This window comes from Fundulus heteroclitus, chromosome 1 (genome assembly GCF_011125445.2).
Source record: "Fundulus heteroclitus isolate FHET01 chromosome 1, MU-UCD_Fhet_4.1, whole genome shotgun sequence".
Classification (NCBI taxonomy): Eukaryota; Metazoa; Chordata; class Actinopteri; order Cyprinodontiformes; family Fundulidae; genus Fundulus; species Fundulus heteroclitus.
The window spans coordinates 31,680,099-31,702,506 of record NC_046361.1 but is presented as its reverse complement, the minus strand read 5'-3'; the positions used below and the strand labels follow the sequence as shown (position 1 = coordinate 31,702,506).

The 22,408-nt window shown below is 37.9% G+C and overlaps 1 protein-coding gene across 3 annotated transcripts; it reads left to right on the top strand.

The window, feature by feature from the left end:
• Window positions 1-7,790: 7,790 nt before the first annotated feature.
• LOC105935247 (solute carrier family 17 member 9) lies at window positions 7,791-17,954 on the top strand. Of its 3 annotated transcripts, XM_012875557.3 has the most exons (13): window positions 7,794-8,147; window positions 9,950-10,147; window positions 10,281-10,420; window positions 10,633-10,732; window positions 10,803-10,927; window positions 12,213-12,309; window positions 12,405-12,501; window positions 12,632-12,719; window positions 12,797-12,831; window positions 13,620-13,735; window positions 15,268-15,323; window positions 15,416-15,445; window positions 15,534-17,954. In XM_012875557.3, the coding sequence occupies exons 1-13, from the start codon at window positions 8,029-8,031 to the stop codon at window positions 15,701-15,703; spliced, it is 1,371 nt and encodes a 456-aa protein (XP_012731011.2). In that variant the 5' UTR covers window positions 7,794-8,028; the 3' UTR covers window positions 15,704-17,954. The 3 variants fall into 3 exon arrangements, 2 of the variants coding, with proteins under 2 accessions (XP_012731011.2, XP_021178765.2); XR_004931667.1 differs by lacking the exon at window positions 15,534-17,954 and having other exon boundaries at window positions 7,791-8,147; window positions 13,620-13,798; window positions 15,416-15,441; XM_021323090.2 differs by lacking the exon at window positions 13,620-13,735.
• The last annotated feature ends 4,454 nt before the right edge of the window (window positions 17,955-22,408 follow it).

Sequence of the window (22,408 nt, the reverse complement as noted above, 5' to 3'; positions counted from 1 at the left end):
CACGTTTTTCTCCTTTCAAACATAGAGGTACGGCGCAAACTACTTTCTGGTTCCTGAGCCAATCATATGAGAGTTCTCAGGGTTCCCAACACAGAGCGCAGCATTTGGTATTTTATGTTGGCAAAAGAGCAGCAGCCTGCAAACATTGCAGAAAGAGAAGCGGAACAGAAATTGTCTCAACAATCCCTAAAACAACAGCATCCTTCAAAACGGGCAAACGTCCCAAGGCGAGTAAAGCAAGGATTAACACTGGTGGCTCTTTTTTTTTTATTTAATCATTTTTCTCGACTCGTAGCTGCACTATATCCTTGTCTCTCTTTTGACTTGGCAATTTGCACAACACTCTCCAAAAGGGGGTGGCTCTCTGTTCAATGTGTTGTTCCGATTTGAAACAATCGGTGTCATAATTACTTATTTCTCTTTTAAGAAGCCTAGAGCTCCATCCAAAAATGTATAATAGCTCCTGTTCCTTGACCTTTCATGGGGTCAACAGTTAGAACTCTATTGTGGGAAGGAAAGGAGCTTCAGACTGCTGTGCCGATTTCGGACAGCCTTTAACTCTGACGTCATTACGTGACGGAAACACATGAATAATTCTAGTCAAATCAGGCTCTACAGACTTCCTGAACTACAAAGTGTGTGTGATCTTCTATCCAGACATTTTTCTTGATTTCCGTTTGGTGGGCTGTGCTTATACATCACGTCACGCAAAGGATTGTGGGATTCCTTATAGCTCCTTAGCACTGGTAATGGGTGTCGAAAGGTTCCTAGGCTAAAATAGCTGTGAGAGGAAGCATACAGGATCCTTTTTCTACCTCCTTCCTTACTAACTGCACTATTCAGACAGCACTTATCATGGCGACTGCTGACGCACTTCTGCTTTGGCTAAAAAGTCCTTACCCAAAGGCCGTATTCGGATAGAGCCTAGATTTCTTTCACAGTCTATGTTAATGTTAAATGTGCTATCTCAGGACAGACTGGGGCGTCAGTGCTCAACACTGTCTTTCATCTAATGACGGGTTTGGGTTAGATAGTTGAAGCATGAGCAAAAATTGGTGTTCCAACAATGATCCGATTAAAGAAATACCAAAGCTGGTTATCTGCATGAAGCCACTAGAGGAGCTAGAGCTGCCATTACACACATATTTTACATAGAAAGTACTCCTAGATCAGTGCTCCTATGTCTGCTCCGTCTTCCCAAACCCCTAGTCAGTCTTGGCAGATGGCTGTTCACGCTTGAGGTACTGGAGGTTACTTCCTGTTAAAGGGGAGTTTACCTCTCCACTGTCGCTGTCAGAAACTAGAGAGACAGAGAGACCCAGTATTCAAACCAAACAAGTAAGGTAAATGAAAAGGCTTTAATAAAGCTAAAAAATAGATCGAACAGGGATAAGCAGGTTCTGTGGTCAAATAACAGTCCAGGGTCGATACACAAAATGGCAGTCCAATACAGGCAGGAACACAGACAGGGATCAGGCAAGCTCAGATAATCCAAAGTCAGAATCAGGTTGGCAAAATGAGTAAGCAGTCAGACAGGGCAGGAAAAAACGGTTCAGGGATCAAGCTGGCTCAGAAGTAAAAAAGGCAGATTGGGTCAATATTCACAGGGCTATCAGAAAAGACCACTGGATAAGACTCACCAAAAGGCTGGAATTGATCTGGCAGATTGCAGGGGGCAGAGGCAGGTATCAATAGGGGAGTAAGCAGGTGAATGGAGTGAAACTAATTACTGGAATGGGTGGAGCTAATCAGGGGAAGGGAAGTGACAGGAAGAAAACTGAAGCTGATTAGATGGTGACTGGAGAAGGGGAGTGACAGGGTGGTGACTAAGAGGTGAGCTGGCAGGTGAACTGAGTTGACTGATTAAAGGCTGGATACAGAGAAGTGGTCTGAGCAGGCCAAGTGATGCAGTTGAGTTGGAAGGACTGAGAGGTCCAAGAAGAAGGCTGAACTGAGCGCGGTGGTTTTGAGTTGTGTTGGAGTTGCGGTCGGAGCTGGGAGTTGTGAACGCAAAAGGTGGTCGGCGCTACGTGAAACCAGGAGACGCCGCAGAGCTACGGGCAGGGAGGAGGACAGCTCATCGGCGGTTGGCATAAGCTGGTTTGTGAATGGGTCAGAATGGCTACTCAGGAAGTAGAGGAAGATGGGGAAATGGATTATGGCGACTGGACTCCAGTGGCTAATAGGAGAGGAGGAATTGGGGTGAATAGAGCAGAAGGAGGGTGGATGACGAGTCAAGGAAGTAAAAGGAGTTTGGAAGAGAGCAGTTCTGATGAAGCTAGTGGGTTTGTGCGGAAAAAGGCTGGGAAAAAGGAAGTTAAAATCATCCTGAAATTTAGGAAAGAAGATGAGCATATCAGTTTAAGCCCTATAGCAGTATCCAGGGAGTTAAAAAAGAAGCTTGGAGATGTGGAAATGGCGAGGATTTTGAGAGATGGAAGCCTGTTTATAGTGTGCAAAACGGAGGAACAGAAAAACAAAGCGTGGGAAGTTGAAAGTGTGTGTAAGAAAATAATTAGTGAGAGAAAGATTGTGGGTGAAAATAAAGTAACAAGGGGGGTGATAACAGGGATACCAGTGGAGGAAGACTTGGACAAACTTAAACGCAGTATAAATGGAGGTGAGGTGAGCAGAATTAAAAGACTTATGAGAACAGTAAATGATGAAAGAGTTGAGAGCTTGTCGCTTCTTCTGGAGTTTCAGGAGTCAGTGTTGCCAGAAAAAGTGAAAATAGGATGCATGATTTTTCCAGTTAGGCCATATATCCCCCCACCACTACGATGCTACAAATGCCAGAGATATGGACATATAGCAGTGGCTTGCAAAGGGAAACAGAGATGTCCTAAATGTGGAGATGAGCATAGGGTGGAGGATTGTAAGGAAAAGGTGCAGGATAAATGTTGCAATTGTGGTGGCCAACACAGGGTAACGTATGGAGGATGTGAAGTTAGGAAAAGGGCTGTAAAAATACAACAGGTTAAAACAGTTAACAACATAAGTTATGCAGAAGCAGTGAAGACAGTACAAGGACAAAAAGGAAGAGTGGAAACTGACAATGTTATACAGGTGTCGAGAAAAGAACCAGGTCAAACAGAGAAAGCAAATCCAGGACTGTCAGTGGATAAGATTATTTTGTTTATGGCATACGTGATCAACTGTACGGATCAAGTTAAACATAAAACTGAGAAAATTAAAATAATAGTTAAGGGAGCTGAGAAGTTTTTGGGCATAAAAGATATATCTTGGGAGCAAATTAAAACAAGACTTGAATCAGATGGGAAAGCAGGAGGAGCAAGTGATAAGGCAAACTGATTATTTTACAATGGAATGCAAGAAGCTTAATAGCAAATGGGCAGGAGTTTAAAGGATTTATTAGAGATTTAAAAAATAAACCAGATATCATATGTGTTCAAGAAACTTGGCTTAAATCAGAATTAGAATTTGTTATTAAAGGGTACGATAGTATTCGTAGAGATAGGGGGGAGGGTAGTGGAGGAGGATGTATAATATTTATTAAACAAGGAATGCAATATAGAGTTATAGGAAAAGGGAAAGAGTTAGAATATTTAATAACTGAAGTATGGACTAAAGAAGGAAATATTAAAGTTGTTAACTTTTATAATCCATGTAAAAAATTGTCTTTAGAGTTGCTAGAGGAACTAGTGGTACAGTTAGTAGGGAAGGTGATTTGGTGCGGGGATTTTAATGCACATAGCTCATTATGGAGTAACAGTAATGATGCTAATGGGATGGTGATTGAGGAGGTGATGGATATGACAAATTTAGTGTGTTTAAATGATGGAAGAGGAACAAGATTAAATATTAGAACGGGTACAGAAACAGCACTAGATCTCACATTAGTTTCAGATTCATTAGCAGGCATTTGCACATGGGAAGTAGTCAGAGGAACAACAGTAGGAAGTGACCATTATCCAATCATAACAGTAGTAGGATTGAATGTAGAAGAATATGAAACAGTAGGATTGCAGAAATGGTCATTTAGTAGTGCTGACTGGGATAAATTTAGAAATATTAGCGAACAAGAAATTGAAAAAATTGATAGAAATGAAGATGTTGAAAATTTAAATATTTTAATTTGTAAAGTTATTCTACAGGCTGCAGAAAAGTCAATAAAAAAGAAGGAAGGAAAGCGTAAAAATAAGATTGTTCCATGGTGGACAAAGGGATGTGAAAAAGCGATAAAATCTCGTAATAAAGCTTTTAAATTGGTAAAAAGAAATCATTGTTTTGAGAATTTTATTAATTATAAAAAATCTCAAGCAAATGTAAGGAGAATTATAAAAAGTGCAAAGAAAGAATACTGGAGGAAGTTTTGTTGTTCAGTAGGAAGAGAGACAGAGATTGGTAAAGTTTGGGGTATGATAAAAAGAATGAATGGTATAAAACGAGAGTATGGATACCCAGTTTTAAAAGATGGACAAATAATAGCAGTGAGAGATGAGGAGAAGGCAGAGATGCTGGCTAAAACTTTTGTAAAAATTCACAGCTCAGATAATATTAGTGAAGAAGGAAAAAGAGGGAGAGAAAAAACTGTAAGGGAGAATGAAGAGTTACAACAAGAAGAAAATTATAATGATTTATTAAACAAACCTTTTACAATGACAGAACTAAAACGTGCTATCCAGAAATCTAAGACGTCAGCACCAGGAAAGGATCAAATTTGTTATGTAATGATAAATCAACTCAATGAAAAATCAAAGGAAGTATTACTAGAATTATATAATAAAGTATGGGAGGATGGGAAACTGCCACAGAGCTGGAAGGAGGCTGTGGTGGTGCCAATACGCAAACCAGGAAAAGATACTACTAATCCAGGAAATTATAGACCAATTGCTTTAACATCTAACATATGTAAGATAATGGAGAAAATGATAAATGAAAGGCTAACATATTATATGGAAAAGAAAGGATATATAGCTAAATACCAAAGTGGTTTTAGGAAAGGGAGAAATACAATGGATCCAGCTGTATGTTTAGAACATGAAATTAGAAAAGCACAGGTTAACAAAGAAAGTGTGGTGGCTGTCTTCTTTGACATAGAGAAGGCGTATGATATGATGTGGAGAGAAGGATTGTTAATTAGACTGTGTCAATTAGGAATTAAAGGACGAATATTTAGATGGATTAAGGATTTTTTACAAGGGAGATTAATACAAGTTAGAATAGGGAAGAATTATTCGAGGAAATATAGGGTAGAGAACGGAACACCTCAAGGGAGTATAGTGAGTCCTTTATTATTCTCTATATTAATTAATGATGTTTTCAAGGAAATAGGGAATGGGATGGGGTTTTCTCTTTTTGCGGATGATGGGGCAATTTGGAAGAGGGGGAAAAATTTGAAATTTATTATTAAAAAGTTACAGGATGCAATAACAGAAATAGAACAGTGGTCATATAAATGGGGTTTCAAATTCTCAGTAGATAAGACAAAGACAATGTTTTTTACAAAGAAAAGAATTAGTACAGAGATAAAACTAAAAATGTATAATCAAGAATTAGAAAGAGTAAAACACTTTAAGTTTTTGGGGTTATGGTTTGACGAGGGGATAACATGGAGTGTACATATACAGAAAATACAGGACAAATGTAGGAAGGTGTTAAATGTTATGAGATGTTTGGTGGGAAGTGATTGGGGAGCTGATAGAAAAGCATTGAAGGCCATTTACTGCGGATTAATTAGGTCAGTATTGGATTATGGTTGTGTGGTGTATGGATCTGCATCGAGTTCATCTTTAAAAAAGTTAGACAACATCCAGTTTCAGGCTTTGAGATTATGTACAGGGGCATTTAAAACAACTCCAACAGCAGCACTCCAGGTGGAAATGGGAGAAATGCCATTAGAGCTGAGAAGAACTCAGTTGTCTTTAAATTATTGGGCTAATTTAAAAGGTCATAGTGATAATCATCCAGCACAAAGCACTTTAAAGTCTTGTTGGGAAATGGAGAAAAGGGAGAAAAATAGCTTTGGATGGACAGTTAAACAAAAAGCAACAGAGTTAGAATTAGTTGATTTAATTTTCAGTCCGACAGTACCAATGCCAGCAGTTCCACCTTGGATAGTACCTGAAGCAAAAGTAGATTTGAAATTATTAAAAAAGAAAAACAAAGATAGGGAGTTTATTTTGAATTCAGATACAATACAGAAATATATTAACAGTTATTATAGTTTCATTCAGATATACACAGATGCATCAAAAAGTTTAGTTAATAAGATAGGAGTATCAGTTATTGTTCCAGAGTTTAAAATTACAATAGGAAAGAGGATCAGTGATAACATATCAGTATACACAGGAGAAATGGTAGCAATTCTGTTGGCAGTACAATGGGTAGAGGAAATAAGACCAATGAGAGTAATAATTTGTTCAGATTCATCTTCATCATTAATCAGTTTACAGAGAAGTCATTCAGATAGTAGACCAGATATTTTAATAGAAATCCAAGCAAACATTGTTCAGAATTCAAATGATGGGAATTACAGTTATATTTTTGTGGGTACCAGCACATATGGGAATAAAAGGAAATGAAAAGGCAGATAAGGTTGCAAAGGAGGCTACAATTAGAGAAAACATTGATATCTCAATTAAAGTTAGTAAGATGGAAGTAAAGAGCATTATTAAACAGAAGATGAAGGAAAGGTGGCAAAAGCAATGGGAGGAAGAGAGGAAAGGACGGTGGCTGTACATGATTCAGAGGAGAGTGGGAGAAATGAGTTGTGCAGGGAGGAGCAGAAGGGAAGAAACAATCATATCAAGACTTAGATTTGGGCACACTGGATTAAATGGAACATTATTCAAAATAGGGAAGCATAACACTGGAAGATGTGAGTATTGTGGGGAACAAGAAACAGTTGAGCATATTATGATATACTGTAAGAAATATGAAGAAGAAAGAAGGGAAATGGTTAAAAATTTAAAAAGGAAAAGAATAAAATTTGATTTAATAGAAATGCTTAGAAGTAATTCAAGAGATGAGTGTTATGGGATTATGTTTCATTATCTTAGACTAAGTAATTTAATTGATAGGATTTAATTTTTATTTTATTTATTTATTTATTTATTTTTTTTGGGTGTTTGTTTTATTTTGGTAGGTTGGTTTAATTTATTTTAGGTAGTATAAGTCATTCTGATCCACACTCCAAACCAGTTGGTGGCGGTAATGCACCGTTTCGTTGCGTGCCAACCGCCAGAAAAAACCATAAAGAAGAAGAAGAAGAAGAAGGCCAAGTGAATTGATAACATAAACAAAATCAAAACCCAAACTATGACATAAACCAAAACTAAGACAGAACCTAAAATAGAAACTTAACTTAAGGCAGGAGAGTGAAGTAATTAATCAAATAAACATAAACCATAATCAAACCCAAATCATGACAGTTGTGACATCCATGCCCGACATGAGGGGTTGCTGCGAAATCAACCCAATGCAAGTGACTCTCCACTGTCGCTCCACGCTCATGCAGGAGTGAAAGCTGCCTTAGATTTCTTTATTTTATGGATTTATTTACCAGGAAGAATGCACAATAATTTACATTTCTGTAAATGCACCAGAATTAGCGAAGAGACTATTTAATAGAAAGACTTTTGACCAATCTGTCTTTATGAATTGACCTTATAAACTGAATTAAAATGGAACATACCCGCCAATGATGCACTTTTGCCAGATTACTCCAATTTATCCTTTATCACTGTACTAGAGCTGTACCTTCTTTTAAATTGTACTTGTCTTTCTTCAAATTGGGAGAATCCACAAGACCAGACCCACTATTCAGATGAAAAACAAAAAGCACCTTTGAGGCGCACCTCTGTCCTTTTATGGAGCACACACACATGTAAATGTCCCATTCCGGTGAAAGCACCTCTCAGACATCTAGTGTCAGGAATGGAAATCACTTGACACCAGTGTCAACAAGTCGGATCAGTTTGGTCGGTTTGTTTCGGCGGATATGAGGAAGATCGGCCGTCAGTGCGGAAGAGCTGCGGGTGCGGAGAGGAGAGCGGTGCTGGTTGAATGGCTGGAAACCCCGCAGCAGGACACGTCAGGGATTTAAAGGCTTCTCCCTTGGATCTGAACCTCCACGGACCCGATGAACCGGCGGAAGACTTGGAGAACCAGAATCTGTGGCCGAGGTGAGGCTTTGTTTCTACACTGAACTTTTAATTCTCAAGGACTTCCAGAACACGGCGCTGAATGAGGTTTAATGCGGTCTGGAACACAATACAGGAAGTTTACTGTATGCCGTGATAAGATTTGCTCTGAGGTGTTACCAACAGTCAAGAGTTTATTTTAATAACACCAACACCCTGTCTGAGTTTCTACAACGCTTGATTCGGGATTGCCAATTAAAAAAAAAAAAAAAAAAAGAAGCTGCGCGTTTTTCGCCGTCTGTGCATCTGTGGCGCAACACTTTGCCCTCATGTCTCTACTTGCTCTGCTGTAACTTTTGTTTTATTCAAAATCCCCCCTAAACTATTTGCCCAAAGGGGCCTTTTGACATGAAGGGAGAAGCTCATTTAAATTTTTTTATTGAGTTGTAACATTGCCTCAACAAATACCCCAACTCTAAAGTGAAAAAAAAATGTATTTATTTTATAAACTTTCAATGTGACCGGTTCTTTTCGCTACACACAGGGTTACAGCAACAAATCAATACTGAAATAATTAAAAATAGAAGCTGAAAATACATAAATGGCCCAATAAAATGTACGAATTCATTCAACAGGTGGGAATAATATTTATTAATGTCTTTGTTTGAAATATCCCATTTATTACTTTACCATGTGTTTTTTTTAATTTAATTGACTTCCACTTTTTCCCTTTTTATTTATTTCGAACACGTTTATTCAAGCTTTTGATCATAATTTAACTCCTTCACATTTTTTGTTTCATGTTTTTATTTCATTTACGTCATTAGAGCAGTGGGTAGCACTGTTGCCTTGCAGCGAGAAAGTCCTGTGTTCAGATCCCAGCCTGGTGTTTCTGCATGGAGTTTGCATGTTCTCCCTGTGAAGGAGCAGGAGCTGTGTGCAAATCAAGTGCGCCCGTACAATAGTTATCCAGGGAACAGTTCTAGAAAATAATGCGAAAGTCACTTAAATTATAAAACATGGTACCAAATAGGATATTTTAAACAAATCCCATAAAAAAAAAAAAATTTTTTTAAATTGGTACATTTAAAGTGTACTGGTTTCTTTATTGGGGGCATTTATATATTCCTACTTTTATTTTTATTCTGAGTTAGTTTCGGTTCTTCATTCATACCTGCTTAATGAGGGTCAACTGAAACATGGCATTTTGTACAGATGAAACAGATTTCAACATCAGTGCTCTATGACGTGTTAACAAGTTTGGCTATTGCTTTATATCCAAACCGTGCTCAAGATTGAAGGCATATAGGTTGTATTGAGATATATCATAGTAAAGGGGGCTGGACAGAAACGCATGCCATGCATTTTAGATTTCTAATCTTAAAAAATGCACATTCTCAGTTTGTTACGCTGTTGCCTCACATCAGCAAGTTCCTGGGTTTGAATCCCGGCCTGAGGTCTGTCTGCATGGACTGTGCATGTTCTTCCTGTGCATGTCTGGATTCTCTCTGAATACTCCAGCTTCCTCCCACAGTTCAAAAACATGTCTGTTAGGCTAATTAGTTCTCTAAATTGCCTTGAGGTGTGCATGTGTTTGGTTGTTCTGTTTGTCTCTGTGTTTCCCTGTAATAGAGTTACGACCAGGCCAGGGTGTATCCTGCCTCTCACCCAAATGACTGCTGACAAGTGGGTCTGGACAATGGATGGTTATATTATTCAGTTCCATTCCACTACTATCCTTTATTTTGTGTTGGTTCATTTATTTATGAATCATACTTCGTGCAAAACTTTTTTTCTAGCTCCATACCAGTTTATGCATGTCATTAAGCCGCAGTTATTTGCAGATCTCTGGCTCGAAAATGGATGGTGATGCTGTTTCTGGGCACCTGCCTCCTGTACTGTGCCCGGATGACCATGCCGGTCTGCGCCGTCTCAATGGCAGCCACTTTCCACTGGAGTAAAATCGACTCCGGCCTCGTCCTGGGCGGCTTCTTCTGGGGCTACTGTTTCACTCAGATCCTGGGAGGACATGCCAGCGACAAGTAAGCGATTCATTCAGAGTGGCACGCGTGGTTTCACTTCAACAATAACTTCATTAACTTCACAGTCTGTGTGTTTTTAAAGTGAGGTTTAGAGTTTCAGGATTTCCTTCTGGTAATATTTGCTGCTCTGCAGAGTGGGGGGAGAGCGTGTCCTGTTCATCTCTGCAGCTTCATGGGCTGTGATCACAGCTGGGACTCCTGTGCTGGCCCACATGGGCTCCCACACCCTCGCTCTGATGACGGTGGCCAGAATCCTGATGGGACTACTGCAAGGTCAGCACTGATAGCAGCTTCTCTGAACAAATAAGTGCTCATAGGAGCATTTCACTGTATCTAGTTAAAGTCACATGGTTGTATATTTTGGTAAACTAATCTACACTCTCGCTCTCTCTGTCAGAACAAATGCTGACAGAGTATACGCGTAGTTGCACCGGACCCGCTGAAGCTCCTAGAACTGACTCTAGCAGTCTTTTAATGTCTTGCAGGTGTTTTTTTTCCGTCTTTGGCAAGCCTGTGCTCGCAGCGTGTTGTGGAGGCTGAGAGAGGGTTTTTAATGAGCGCCATGCACAGCGGCACTCACCTTGGGTAGGCATTACTTTACATTTACACAAGCGTTTATTACTGATTGCACCAATCATTTCCCTGTTTGTTTCAGGACGCTGTTGGCAGGTGGAATGGGGTCCGTCCTGCTCGACAGGAACGGCTGGGAAAGCATGTTCTACTGCACTGGTTTCCTGGCTGGACTCTGGGCCATTACAGTGTGGTATTACTTATTAAGAGGTAAACATTGCTTCTTGACACGTTTCCTTCTTAAATGCAATAGCCACAGTAAATAAAATTATATAAATTTTGTGCTTAATTATCGTTTCTGCTAATATCTTGGTTTAGTGTACTTCCTGGGGTATGGGTTTTGGCTTCATCGCCTTGAGATTGCAAAGAAAGATGCAAAATTAGTCAAATTATTATTAGACCTTTATATGAGGCTTTCAGAAAAGATAATGGAATAACACAAGGTGCTTTTTAGCTGGGAAAACTGTAACAATGAAGTATATATTCCAGAAATATAAAGAAACAATAATAACAACCACGAAAGAGAAATTCAGCTGCTGTGTTTGAAGTATCAAAAGACAGAAGAGATGAGAAAAATAGGGGAAAACAGTTGGATTAACTAATGTGGAAACATTAGTTAATCCAACTGGGGTAAATACTGCACATGTTTATTTCATTTACTATATTATAATATTGTATACCAAACTACTAAAAAGACAATTAAAATGCGAGTAGAAAAAAATTACTGGGGAAATGGCAGAGTCATAGTAAAATGATCTAAATACAATATATGTTTAAATATAAAATGTATAGAACAATAAACGCAAACACAGTAAAAGATAACTACTATAACAAGACAATTAAAAAAATCCAATAAAAACACTTAAATAATAAAGAACACATTGTATAACTCTGTAAAAAAAACAACAATGAATAATGAAAAGCATAAACGAAAAACAAACATAAAAGAATAGATAACTATCAAGATAAGAGTAAATAATGAAAAACAAGTATAAGATAATGATAACAATAATGAGAAGAAGAAGAAGCAAAAATGAAAGAATGAATAAGAAAACCTGTTAAAAGACTAATAAGTAATATGTGCCAGATTTGGAATTTAAACATTATAAATCCATTTATAAAATAAATTATAAATACATGGATGGAAGTTTGTATATATTTGTGTAAGACAGTGCTTGAATAATAAATATAAAGTAAAAAGAAAGACTAATAAGTAAAGACCAAGTTGTAAAAGTGAGGAACCCTTTAAGGTACAGCAAAACAAAATCAAAAAGATGCAGGAAATAACAATTGTACTAAGTAAACCAAAATACAATACAGAATGCATCAATAAAGCTAAATAAAATGTGAAAAACACCAAAAGACACATGTTTTTATGTAACTACATCAAATTTGACACCTTTTACAAAATGTAACTTCTGAAATGTTGAATGTCTGTTTTGTGTTTATATGCTGCACCCCACGGTTCTTAAATGATCTTCAACATGTCGCTCAGGTGATGTTACAATGAAGCAGATGGAAAAAAGAAGCCACGTTCAATCAAGTTTGTCCAGCAAACGCTGGCTGTACCTTTTTAGAAAGCCTCCAGTTTGGTACAGCTTTTACATTTTTTAATTGCCAATTAATGGATGGTTAAATGATTTTGCAAGCATTTTGACCTGACTCTGTCCCCCATCCTCCATCTCAGGGCCATGGTGTTCGCTCATATGTGCACATGCAGCACGTCCTACACTCTGTTATCATGGCTGCCAACGTACTTCAAAGAATCATTTCCTCATGCAACGGTAATCCCTCCACATGCTGCTTGTTGGCCAATAAATCTCAATAGATGTATCCCAAACTTTAAGTCTCACTCAGATTTGCTGTTTCCAGTTTTTGTGTCTAGTTTCTATAACTTTGTATGTATTCCTGCAGCCTTGGGTGTACAACGTAGTTCCATGGTTAACAGCGATCCCGTCGGCTCTTGGTGGAGGATTTGTTTCAGATTTCCTCATCACCAGAGGTAAAAAGAAATGATTCCTAAAGTTGTCTTTCATTTGTGGAAATCCAAATGTTAATCTTTTATATGTTTTTCTGTAGGATATGGTGTTGCAACTGTGAGAAAAATAATGCAAGTAAGTACAGGGACATTACTGTGATTTTTATAAACTAAAGCATTGTGGGATGGGTGCTGTTTGTTTCAAATATACAGCAGTTAATGGTGGGTGGGGGAGTTGCATTTTGTTACAACAGCAGGATGAAACAGAACATGGAGAGTTGGGTCACATCTTCATTTTTGTCATTCAATTTTATTTTATTAAATTTTATTCAGGGAAATAATAACCCTGGCATGAATAAACTTAGCCTTTTCCTTTAGTTACGAGGCAAGGAAGGCTGAAGAAAGAAGCTTGAGTGAAGTTGTGTTTTTGTTTTACAGATTCTTGAGATGGCTCTCTGCCCAGGGCAGCACAGCTTTATGGGCACCCCAATAAAGTTTTCTATCACTTACTTTCACATGTCGTGAAATACCCCCGGTAGTGTGCATAGTGGAAACACTGTAAGAAAATATGATTGTACACTTTGGCTGGAGTTAAAGCTGCTATCTAATTGGGCACTTTAATTTTTTAAGGAATCTGGACAGCATTTGGTCTTCACTTGCTATAAATCTAAAAATTTCTAGACTAGTCAAATCGAAAATGAGCTATTCTACACGGTACAGAGATTCTTTAAAATACAGTTGACATTTTTGATAAAATTATTATAGTTGTGAAAATAAAAAAAGCATTTTTAAATACCTTTCGTTTGTGTTTGGACCACAGAAGAAGGGGCTCGCCAAGACAATTGCATCGTGTGCCAATATTAACTTCGTATTGTGATATTTGCTTTTAATTCCCTTCATAACCTTCCTGTCCTCCCTCTGCAGTTTGGTGCTATGGGCCTCTCCAGTATGTTCATCTTACCTCTGTCTGGAGTTGTCCCCTTTACTACTGCAGTGGTCTTCATTTCTGCTGCCGTCGGCTTGTCCACCTTCACCGGAGGGTATGTTAGATGAGCGAGAACACTCCGTGTTTACAAAGCTGCCATAGCATGGAGTGATAAAAGGTTTGGACAGCGACTGTAAAGGGGACCTATCATGGTTTTATTTTCTTTCTTTTCATACTTAAATCATTGAGTTGTGGTCTATATAAAGTGGAACTGCAATGCTTTGGTTGTTGTTACGCCGCTCTTTCTGCCCTTTTCTGAGGTGCATCTGAGAGCCACTAATTTTGGTGCTGACTCTTTAAATACAAATGAGCCACTTCACACACCAATCGCCACAGATCGCAGAGCGCTCCACTCCACCCTGATCAGCCATTTTTGTAGCATGCTGGGGGGCGGTGCGAATTGTGGAAGTTAATACATCCAAAAGGCAATTTTTTTTCACTTATTCATTTGTAGCTTCAGCATCTTTGAGCTTGGACTACAAAATCGCTCAGAGAAATACAAAAAAAATTGGTTAGCCAGAAGTCAATGACTTTGTTTAGCAGCTCCGCAGCAAATACTGTGACACAATTGTTTAAAATATATAATGAAGAATGGAGAAAACTGAACTGCTTGAAAATTATGACCAAAACAGCATATACAGATATCTACGCAGCGTTGGAGAGACTAAATTCAATCTGAAAAACTCACAGAGAAAGAAATGGCAATTAGAAGGATTTTATTGACACAATATTTTGAAGTCTTTGGCGCTCAGACCTCGGCAGGAACATTAATGCTGAATTATACTTTAATATGCATAAGTAGATGTATGAGAACAGGGATATTCCCCCCAGGTCTAAAACTGGTGGTGGAGTGGAGATAGAAGTTTTGTTCAGTCCATATGATGATCTGTTTGAGCTAGATGTGCAACTTGATAAACACAGGTTTGCATGAACTGTCCATGATGAGCAAGCTTGAAGCGACTGTGGAGAGGAAAAACTCCCCTTTGGGAAGAAACCTCTTGCAGAACCGGGCCCAACATGGTGGTCTTCTGCCGGACCAATAACGAGGTGATAGGGAGTGCTGAAGACTGGGAGAAAACACTCTGATGGGTTGAGGATGGAGGAACGTCTTGGAAGCTAGATGAACTCAGCTACGATGGTGGAGAAGGGGTTGGGGGTGGGTTGAATCGGACATCTGATTCGTAATCCAACATGATGCGATGCTGTTTGCGCTTGCTGGTTGGCAGGCTGTGACGGGAATTTGAAGTTGCTTTTAAGATGAGCGCGGGATGCTGATTGGGCTTCATGGAGGTGCGGTCCGAAGCTGATTGGCTCACATCAGAGGCGGATCGGCCTCGGATTGGACGGAGGCAGGCGATGAGTTTCTTCGATTGAACTTGCGCTTTAGCTTCATTTCAAATTTTCTGCACTCCTTGAGACTCAAAATACACAACAAAATGTATTTAAGGGCTAAAAAAAGTGGATTTTGCATGATGTGTCCCCTTTAACAGTAGAAAGAGGAACATTTTCAACCAATACATGAATGTTTTGTAGATCTTGTCAAACATTTGATGCTAATATTATTTATTGTTTTTTAATGTGTTTCAGTGGTGTTGCTGTAAATGTGCAAGATCTCACTCCATCATGTGCTGGTGCACTCTATGGTGAGGCTCTATTTAACACTCTTTTTTTTTTTTTTTTTTTTATTTGTTCCTGTTAGTCGATATTTACCAGATGTCTTCCTCATCTCCACCAGGTTTTATGAATATGATGGGAGCCTTAATGGGTACGTAACAAAATCTAAAATCTTCCTGACATCTAATGTTTTTCCAAGCTCTGTCACCGATGTCGAGTGTCTGCTCTGTGTTGAGCAGGTCTGGTTCTGGTGTCCTTCTCGGGCTACCTGATCGAAGTCACCTTGTCGTGGGCCACGGTCTTCTCCATCATCACTTTAGTAAATGTCACAGGCCTTGGGATCTTCCTTATCTTTGGAGATGCTCAACGTGTCGACCTGCAGGATAACAGCCAGATTATTGTGGTTTGACACAGAATGCCCTTACGTTTAGATCAACTGTAGTTAGTCAACAAATTTAGTAAATTATATTTATGTTATTATTTTATTTTGATAAGGAGGGGAATTATGTAGAAAAATACAGCACAGTGTTTTTTTCTTTTGGAGGGAGAGCTTTCTCTCTGTCGTCATGTCAAGAATGTCTGTCAAGTCTGCATACATGCTGTTGATCTGAAATGAAGAAACTTTCTGAATATTTTTACTACTCAAAGCTATCCTGCACAACAATATTACATTAGAGTGGCTTTGTACAAACATTAATAAGAAAGTGTATTTAAGAAAGATTGATTTGCTCAAGAGAACCTTTACTTTTATATAAGTAGATTATGCAATTACACTCATAATAATTTTATTATTGTTGTTTTTTCTAGCCTTTGCTTTAACTTAAAGCAAAGGCTAGAAACAATATATTACATGTTACACAACAGTGCTAAGTCTTTTGTTTCCTCTTCCTGAAAATAATTTACAATTCAAATGAAAAAAAAAACAACAAAACTTTACTAATATCAAAGATTAATCAAAGGTCATTGTAACTCATATTGTGCATGCTTCGTCAAAGAGTTGTTATAGATACAGATGGCTGTGGGCAGTCCGGATCTCCTTTGGAGATCTGTATTACAGCCGTCCTAAAAAAAGCCTCTGACTGAAAATAACTGTGTTGTTGAATAAAAGTCTGACGAAGAGGATGCTTAGGGCTGTCTCCAGAGTAAATTTCATGAGGATTTCTTCTTTGCAAAATCATCCGCGGAGGCAGAACAGAGCCAACCTAATCAGCTTCTTTTTTCAGTCACTGCCACTCATTGACATCCCACAAGAACATCACAGATGTATTGTAGTTATTAAAGTTAATGTACCTGCCAAATGTCCCCAAAGCTTCTGAGAAATTAATGAATTTATAACAACAAAATTTCTTTAACCACCATGCTGGTCAATCAAAACAATCACATGCAAGGCTCATGCCATCATGTTAAAACAGTGGGGCAGCACATACTGCAAAGGTTAAATTTTATTTTGATAACATTATGCTGGTTGATGATAAAACATCTCTTTAAAAATCCAGAATGGGATACGCAGGCGATACTTTATGCACTTTTATTTTTCGTTTCTGACCATTTTCTCTACAGAGGCAGCTAGTTCTGTAATGATGTTATGTCAGTTCATCTGCAGCTTTTTTTCTATCCTTTGCTACAAATGTTCAGGTGTACACTAAAGATATGCTGTTATTGCATTTTAAGCAATAATGCTAAATGTCTTTAAAAAAGAAATTGAATTATTTACTTACTTGCATTTTCTTTTTTATGTTTTTCTACAGTTTATACAGACAAGCTGTTCAATGAAAAATCTGCAAAATGTGCCAATTTTATTTATCCACTTACCTGGTTGATTGTATGATTAATTAATTGAATATATCAACCTTTTTATCTTCAAATGTGACTTATGAAGCTTAGTTTAAAAACCCTCCCACTGATAATGATGTTAACAGTGGCCAGGCACATGACCTAGTTACAGAATGTCATCCAGGGATGGAGACACTAGCTGTGCAACCTGCAACAAACAGCCTCTAATCCTGTTCAATAGGATTCATATTTATTAAACTATACATAATCTTTATAATTCTAAAAGAATAATATCAGATTTCTTTTTCGTTTTGTCCACTGGTGTGTCCTCCTCTAATCATATTTCCTGTAAAATAATTTCTTCTACTGTTTCCAGTTTAGACTCTGTTGTCTTAAATGTTACTGAGGCCTTCTTTAAAATTAATGTCTATGTCTGTGTTTCTCTTCGACCCCTGAGATCTTTACATATTTTGTTTTTACAACAATCTTTAATTGACTTTTATGTCTGTTGGATTAACTCCAGACTACATGTTTTTGCTGTAAAGTCGTGTGTTTAATCCCTGTTACATTGTATATAATTACATGCATTTTGTATACTTGTGTGTGTTAAAGTGAGAATAATTTAATTAATTCCTGGGCTGTTGCAACCTTGCCTAAAATGGTTCTTGTTTATGTAACTTGTTTTACATTTCCTGCATTTGTCTGGTTCTTTCTAGCTGGGATTTTGTCTTTTTTTGCTCCAAATCAAAGTCCAGCCAGTTGCGTTTTGTATCTGACAATGGGAACTGTGAGATGTTACAAATTTTCACATGGGTGGGGTTATTTATGAGATTTACTTTAATACGTTGTTGATTGTAATTTATCATAAATCTATCTTCATACAAATACACACTGTTTGAGGCTATATGTTCAATCACCGAGTCGACTCATCATCAAGAATATAAGGATGGAGAGTAATTCACATATGTTGGTCCATCTATAATAAATATGCTTGATCATATTTGTATTATTCACATAGTACCCTCAAAGTTATTTTTTTTTTTTAATTTTGAAGCTTTTTAAAAATAATAATTTTAAGTAATGGCTATTAATTAGATACATAAGGTTTTCTTAATTTATTATTATTTATTATTTATTATTATTATTATTATTATTATTATTATTATTATTTTATTATTATTATTTGGGGTTAGTTTTGCTGTCCATTAATGACATATTGTCTCAATAATTTGACCATGTAATGAGACACCTTAAAGTATTAAAGTTAGTCAGTTTGTGGTGCAAAATTGTATTTTATATTTCTTAAATACCTTTAGAAATGCGAACAGACAGATGAAAATAGTAAAGTGAGTAGGAAGTAAATTAGGCTTCTGAATTAATCAATTTATTTACATAAATTAAAATCATAGAATGAAATAATATATATCAATAAAAATAGTATGGATAAATAAATGTAAAAAAGATATTTTCAAGCATGCATTTCGCATTCCAATAAGCCATCACACCTTTATAACTACGGAGTTTAACATATTGGGGTGTTTTATGTGACTGGAGTCGCTGGTTCCGTTTGAGTTCCGGGTGGATCTGGTTTCAGGACCCTGGTCAGCGCCGCTCAGGCCGGCGCAATGCAGCAGCTTTTCTCTGCAGGCATGAAGCAACGCGTCCATCTCGTCAGCTATTATTGGTGGGAGGTGGGTGGGGTGGATGGGCTGGCAGCGTTGTTTTCCTTTTTTTTTTCTTTTTTTTTTTCTGAGACTGACGTCTAGATGCACGTCATGACGTCACCGCTTCAGCTGTGAGGACAGGCCGGGACGGTCTTTCATGATGAGAAACAGCAAACAAAAGGTGGACCTATGGTTATTTAACGGTCAAGCTGGGCTATTACAAGGCTTTCATTTTATTTTTTACTGGAAACCTGACAGGGCATCCTTCTGCAGCCTGTCTACTCGCTTGGACTATCTAGCCTTTTTTTCCCCCTCCTTCACACCCAGCATCTATTCAAATGTCCGGAACTGGGTTATCGACACCGGCGAGGCTCACTTGGAACACGTTTGGGACTGAAGACACGCCATCCTACATCAAGGCATTCGCTGCAGCATCCGACGGAGACCACCGGCTGAAAGAGCGGGGTCAATGGGCTGCGAACAGCGTCGCGCCTCACGTAAAAACGCAGGCCGCGTTGATGGGAAGCCTAACATGTAATGATGGGGTTCATCCTGATGCGGTCAGGGGGACAGGATTGCCGCTCCTCGTGTTCACGGCGGACCTTGATTTATTAGCCATACAATTAAGGCACGCGGTGAATGCCAAGAGAGGAATCACGCGCTGCAGGCTGCATCAGCCGAGGAGGTTTAACACCCGGAGAGGGCCAGAGCACCCGGTGGGTGCTTAAAGGACCCAAAGCCTCCACTGGAATCTAACTCTGCTGCTGCTTTTAAGTAGGACACAGCTGATTGTGTATTTGTTCGAGTAATTTCTTAAACCTTATTAATAAATTGTTTTTTTTTTTTTTACCATAAATAATAATAACAAGGAGCCTGTTAATCAGAATATAACATGCAGAATAGATAAAAGCCATTTGGCTTAATTGGCCATAATTGTAAAGCAATACATTTTGCAGTCTAAGGTAAGTGGGTCAATTATCGACGCAGCTATTGCATAAGAGGGCCCATAAATTGAGTCACAACATAAATTTCTGTACAAATAATTCTGGTCCCTTACAGTATTAAAAACACTTTACTATAATACGTTGAAAACTGTATGGTTATCACACTAGAACAGGGGTCACCAACCATTTTGTAACTGATAGCTACTTGTTTTGTCATATGGAGGGCTACCAGCACTGACCTTTGAACTAGAATATTAAGATTCAGAGTTCACCTTAACTTTATGTAAAATAAACATATTTTTCATGCTTTGATATACATGTTGTTGTTTTTAAATCTACATAAATGCAAGTGTGATTAAAACAGGAAGCGTAACAGAATAAAATAAAGTTTTGGATGCAGCTCACTGGTGGATTGTGCTGTTTTTAGAACAGGTTCATGGGCACTACATGTGGTACGCGAGGATTACTTAGTGCCCACGGGCCCCATGTTGGTGACCCCTGCACTAGACCATGAGATAGCAGTGTTTCCAATCCAGTCCTTGGTTTGTAGCAAATGTGCACTGAATGACATCTCAGTTCCAAACTTGCCCCAATAGCCTAACTGGTGTTAAACTTCAATTAATAATTATGTGGGCAAAGTTGAATATTTTTTATTATTTATATATAAAGAAAGAAAACAAGTCTTATTGTACTTCACTGTATCAGCAAATGAAGTGGAGTCATTTAACCAATACTTTTCAGTTATTTCACAATGTGCACTATACAGTATTTTTACAATTCTTGGTATTTTTCACAATGATTATGTTTTATACACAAATTACTTTTCCACCCTTTTCAGGGTTAGTTTTGCAGCGATTCTGTCAAATCTATGTACAAAATGATGCTGCTGTTTTGTTTCCACACTTTTCTTGAGCCACTGTAACGAAATCCAGTCCAGATATGTATTTGGTGGTGCAAATGTGAATGACAATAAAGATAAGTCTAAAAGAACAAACTGGTCGTTTATAGAAAGGGGTCTATTTTAACAAGACTTTTAGAAGTCACAACCAGCTTCTGAAATAAAAGGTTTATTTCTCTTTTCAAAACAGAACATATTGGCAATCTGCAGTAAATCGATCTCTGAAGTAATTTCCTGATTAGTCTTGAGGGAACAATCAGTGAAAAATGTTAAGGTCACTGGTCAACCAGTCCTGTAAATCTCTTTTACATAGTCTATAATTTCAGTATTATGTTTTATTCAGGTTTTAATCATACATCCAATTGGATATCATCTGTCCATCCATCATCTTCTGCTTGTCAGAGATCAGGTCACGGGGGCCAAACGACCCAGGAGAGAACCCCAGACATCCTCTCCCCACCGACATTCTCCAGCTGTTTCTGGGGGATCTCCAGGCATCCCATGCCCAGACATGACATATAATCCAGACATGACTGATCAGATGCCCAAACCGCCTCCTTTCCATGAAGAGAAGCAGCAGTTGTACTTTAAGCTCCCTCCGTGTAACAGAGCTCCCCATTAGTCTTAATCAGAACATTAGTCTTGAAATTCCTGAGATTTTCAAGACCTAAAATAATTATCTGATTTTATTTAAATTCACCAAATCAACTAGGCCTTTCCATCTTAGAAACAGAGCTACAATGTAGTTAACTTTTGTGGAAAAGGGAAAAGCGCTTCTTCAAAAAAAGCATATTTCGTAGAGATTACGCCTAAGTGGGTTGTGTAATGGAAACTAAATAAGTCCCATCCTAGGACCAGAGGTTCCCAAACTTTCCAGCCTGCAACCCCTGTAATAACAATATAGCAAGAGAATGGCGACCCCCTTTTGTGCGTAATATTTTGAGAACTCTTACAAAAAGGCACATTTCCCCATGCATTAAAAAAAGGAAATGTTGAGCATCTTGTAAGTTTAAGAAAAGACTAAATCTTTTTAGTACCTCAGCATCACATTATTGTATCAGGACTTTGACACAATTGTGCAAACAACTGTATGACTTTAATAAGAACAACTTTGTTCTTATGTTACTTTATTTTTGTAAAGTTATTTTGTCTTGTACACCTAATATGACTTTCTCATAATTTCCACATACAAAAAAATTGCATTGTGGCAAACGTATATTAAAGAAATTTATTAGTGGCTATGGATTACCCCAAAAAATAAAGACATTTTTAAGATTAATTCCACATATTTCCAAGGAAAAGACTGGATCTTCTCTGATGTCTAAAAGTCGAAAATATTCAAGAAAAAAGGCACAATTTTCCACGACTAAATACATTAATTTGCTATAAAAAAAAAAAAAAAAAACCACTAGGATATTCTCTGACATTTCATCTCAGACTGACCCCTGCCCTGTGGGACGACATAACTCTGTCCAAAACTGGTTAGAAAATATCTTAAATCTGCAGAATGTTGTGTTCTAAAACAAATTTGTCACATGCCATATTCATACCTGAAGCAAAAATATGTGTACCAATCAGAAAAAAGAAAGTTTGTGCAAAATCATTCAGGTTAGTCAGCTTTAATAATTTGTGTACATTCCCCAAATAGAATGGTGAGAATTTCATTAATGCCCTTGATAAATGTTTAGCTTTTCAAAGAGTATAAAGCAATTCCTGAGGCCTACAGTGTCTTACATTGTTTTTTTTTTTTTTATATGAACTCTTGACATTTGCAGTGAATTTAGGCCAGCCACTCATAGGAAGGTTCACCATTGTCCACTGTTGGGAGTCCCAAA

Coding starts and splice junctions, on each gene's coding strand:
- LOC105935247 (XM_012875557.3), top strand. CDS start 8,029: ATGGCTGGAAACCCCGCAGCAGGACACGTCAGGGATTTAAAGGCTTCT. Junction 8,148..9,949: donor AACCAGAATCTGTGGCCGAG/GTGAGGCTTTGT, acceptor AGTTATTTGCAG/ATCTCTGGCTCGAAAATGGA. Junction 10,421..10,632: donor CCTGATGGGACTACTGCAAG/GTCAGCACTGAT, acceptor AATGTCTTGCAG/GTGTTTTTTTTCCGTCTTTG.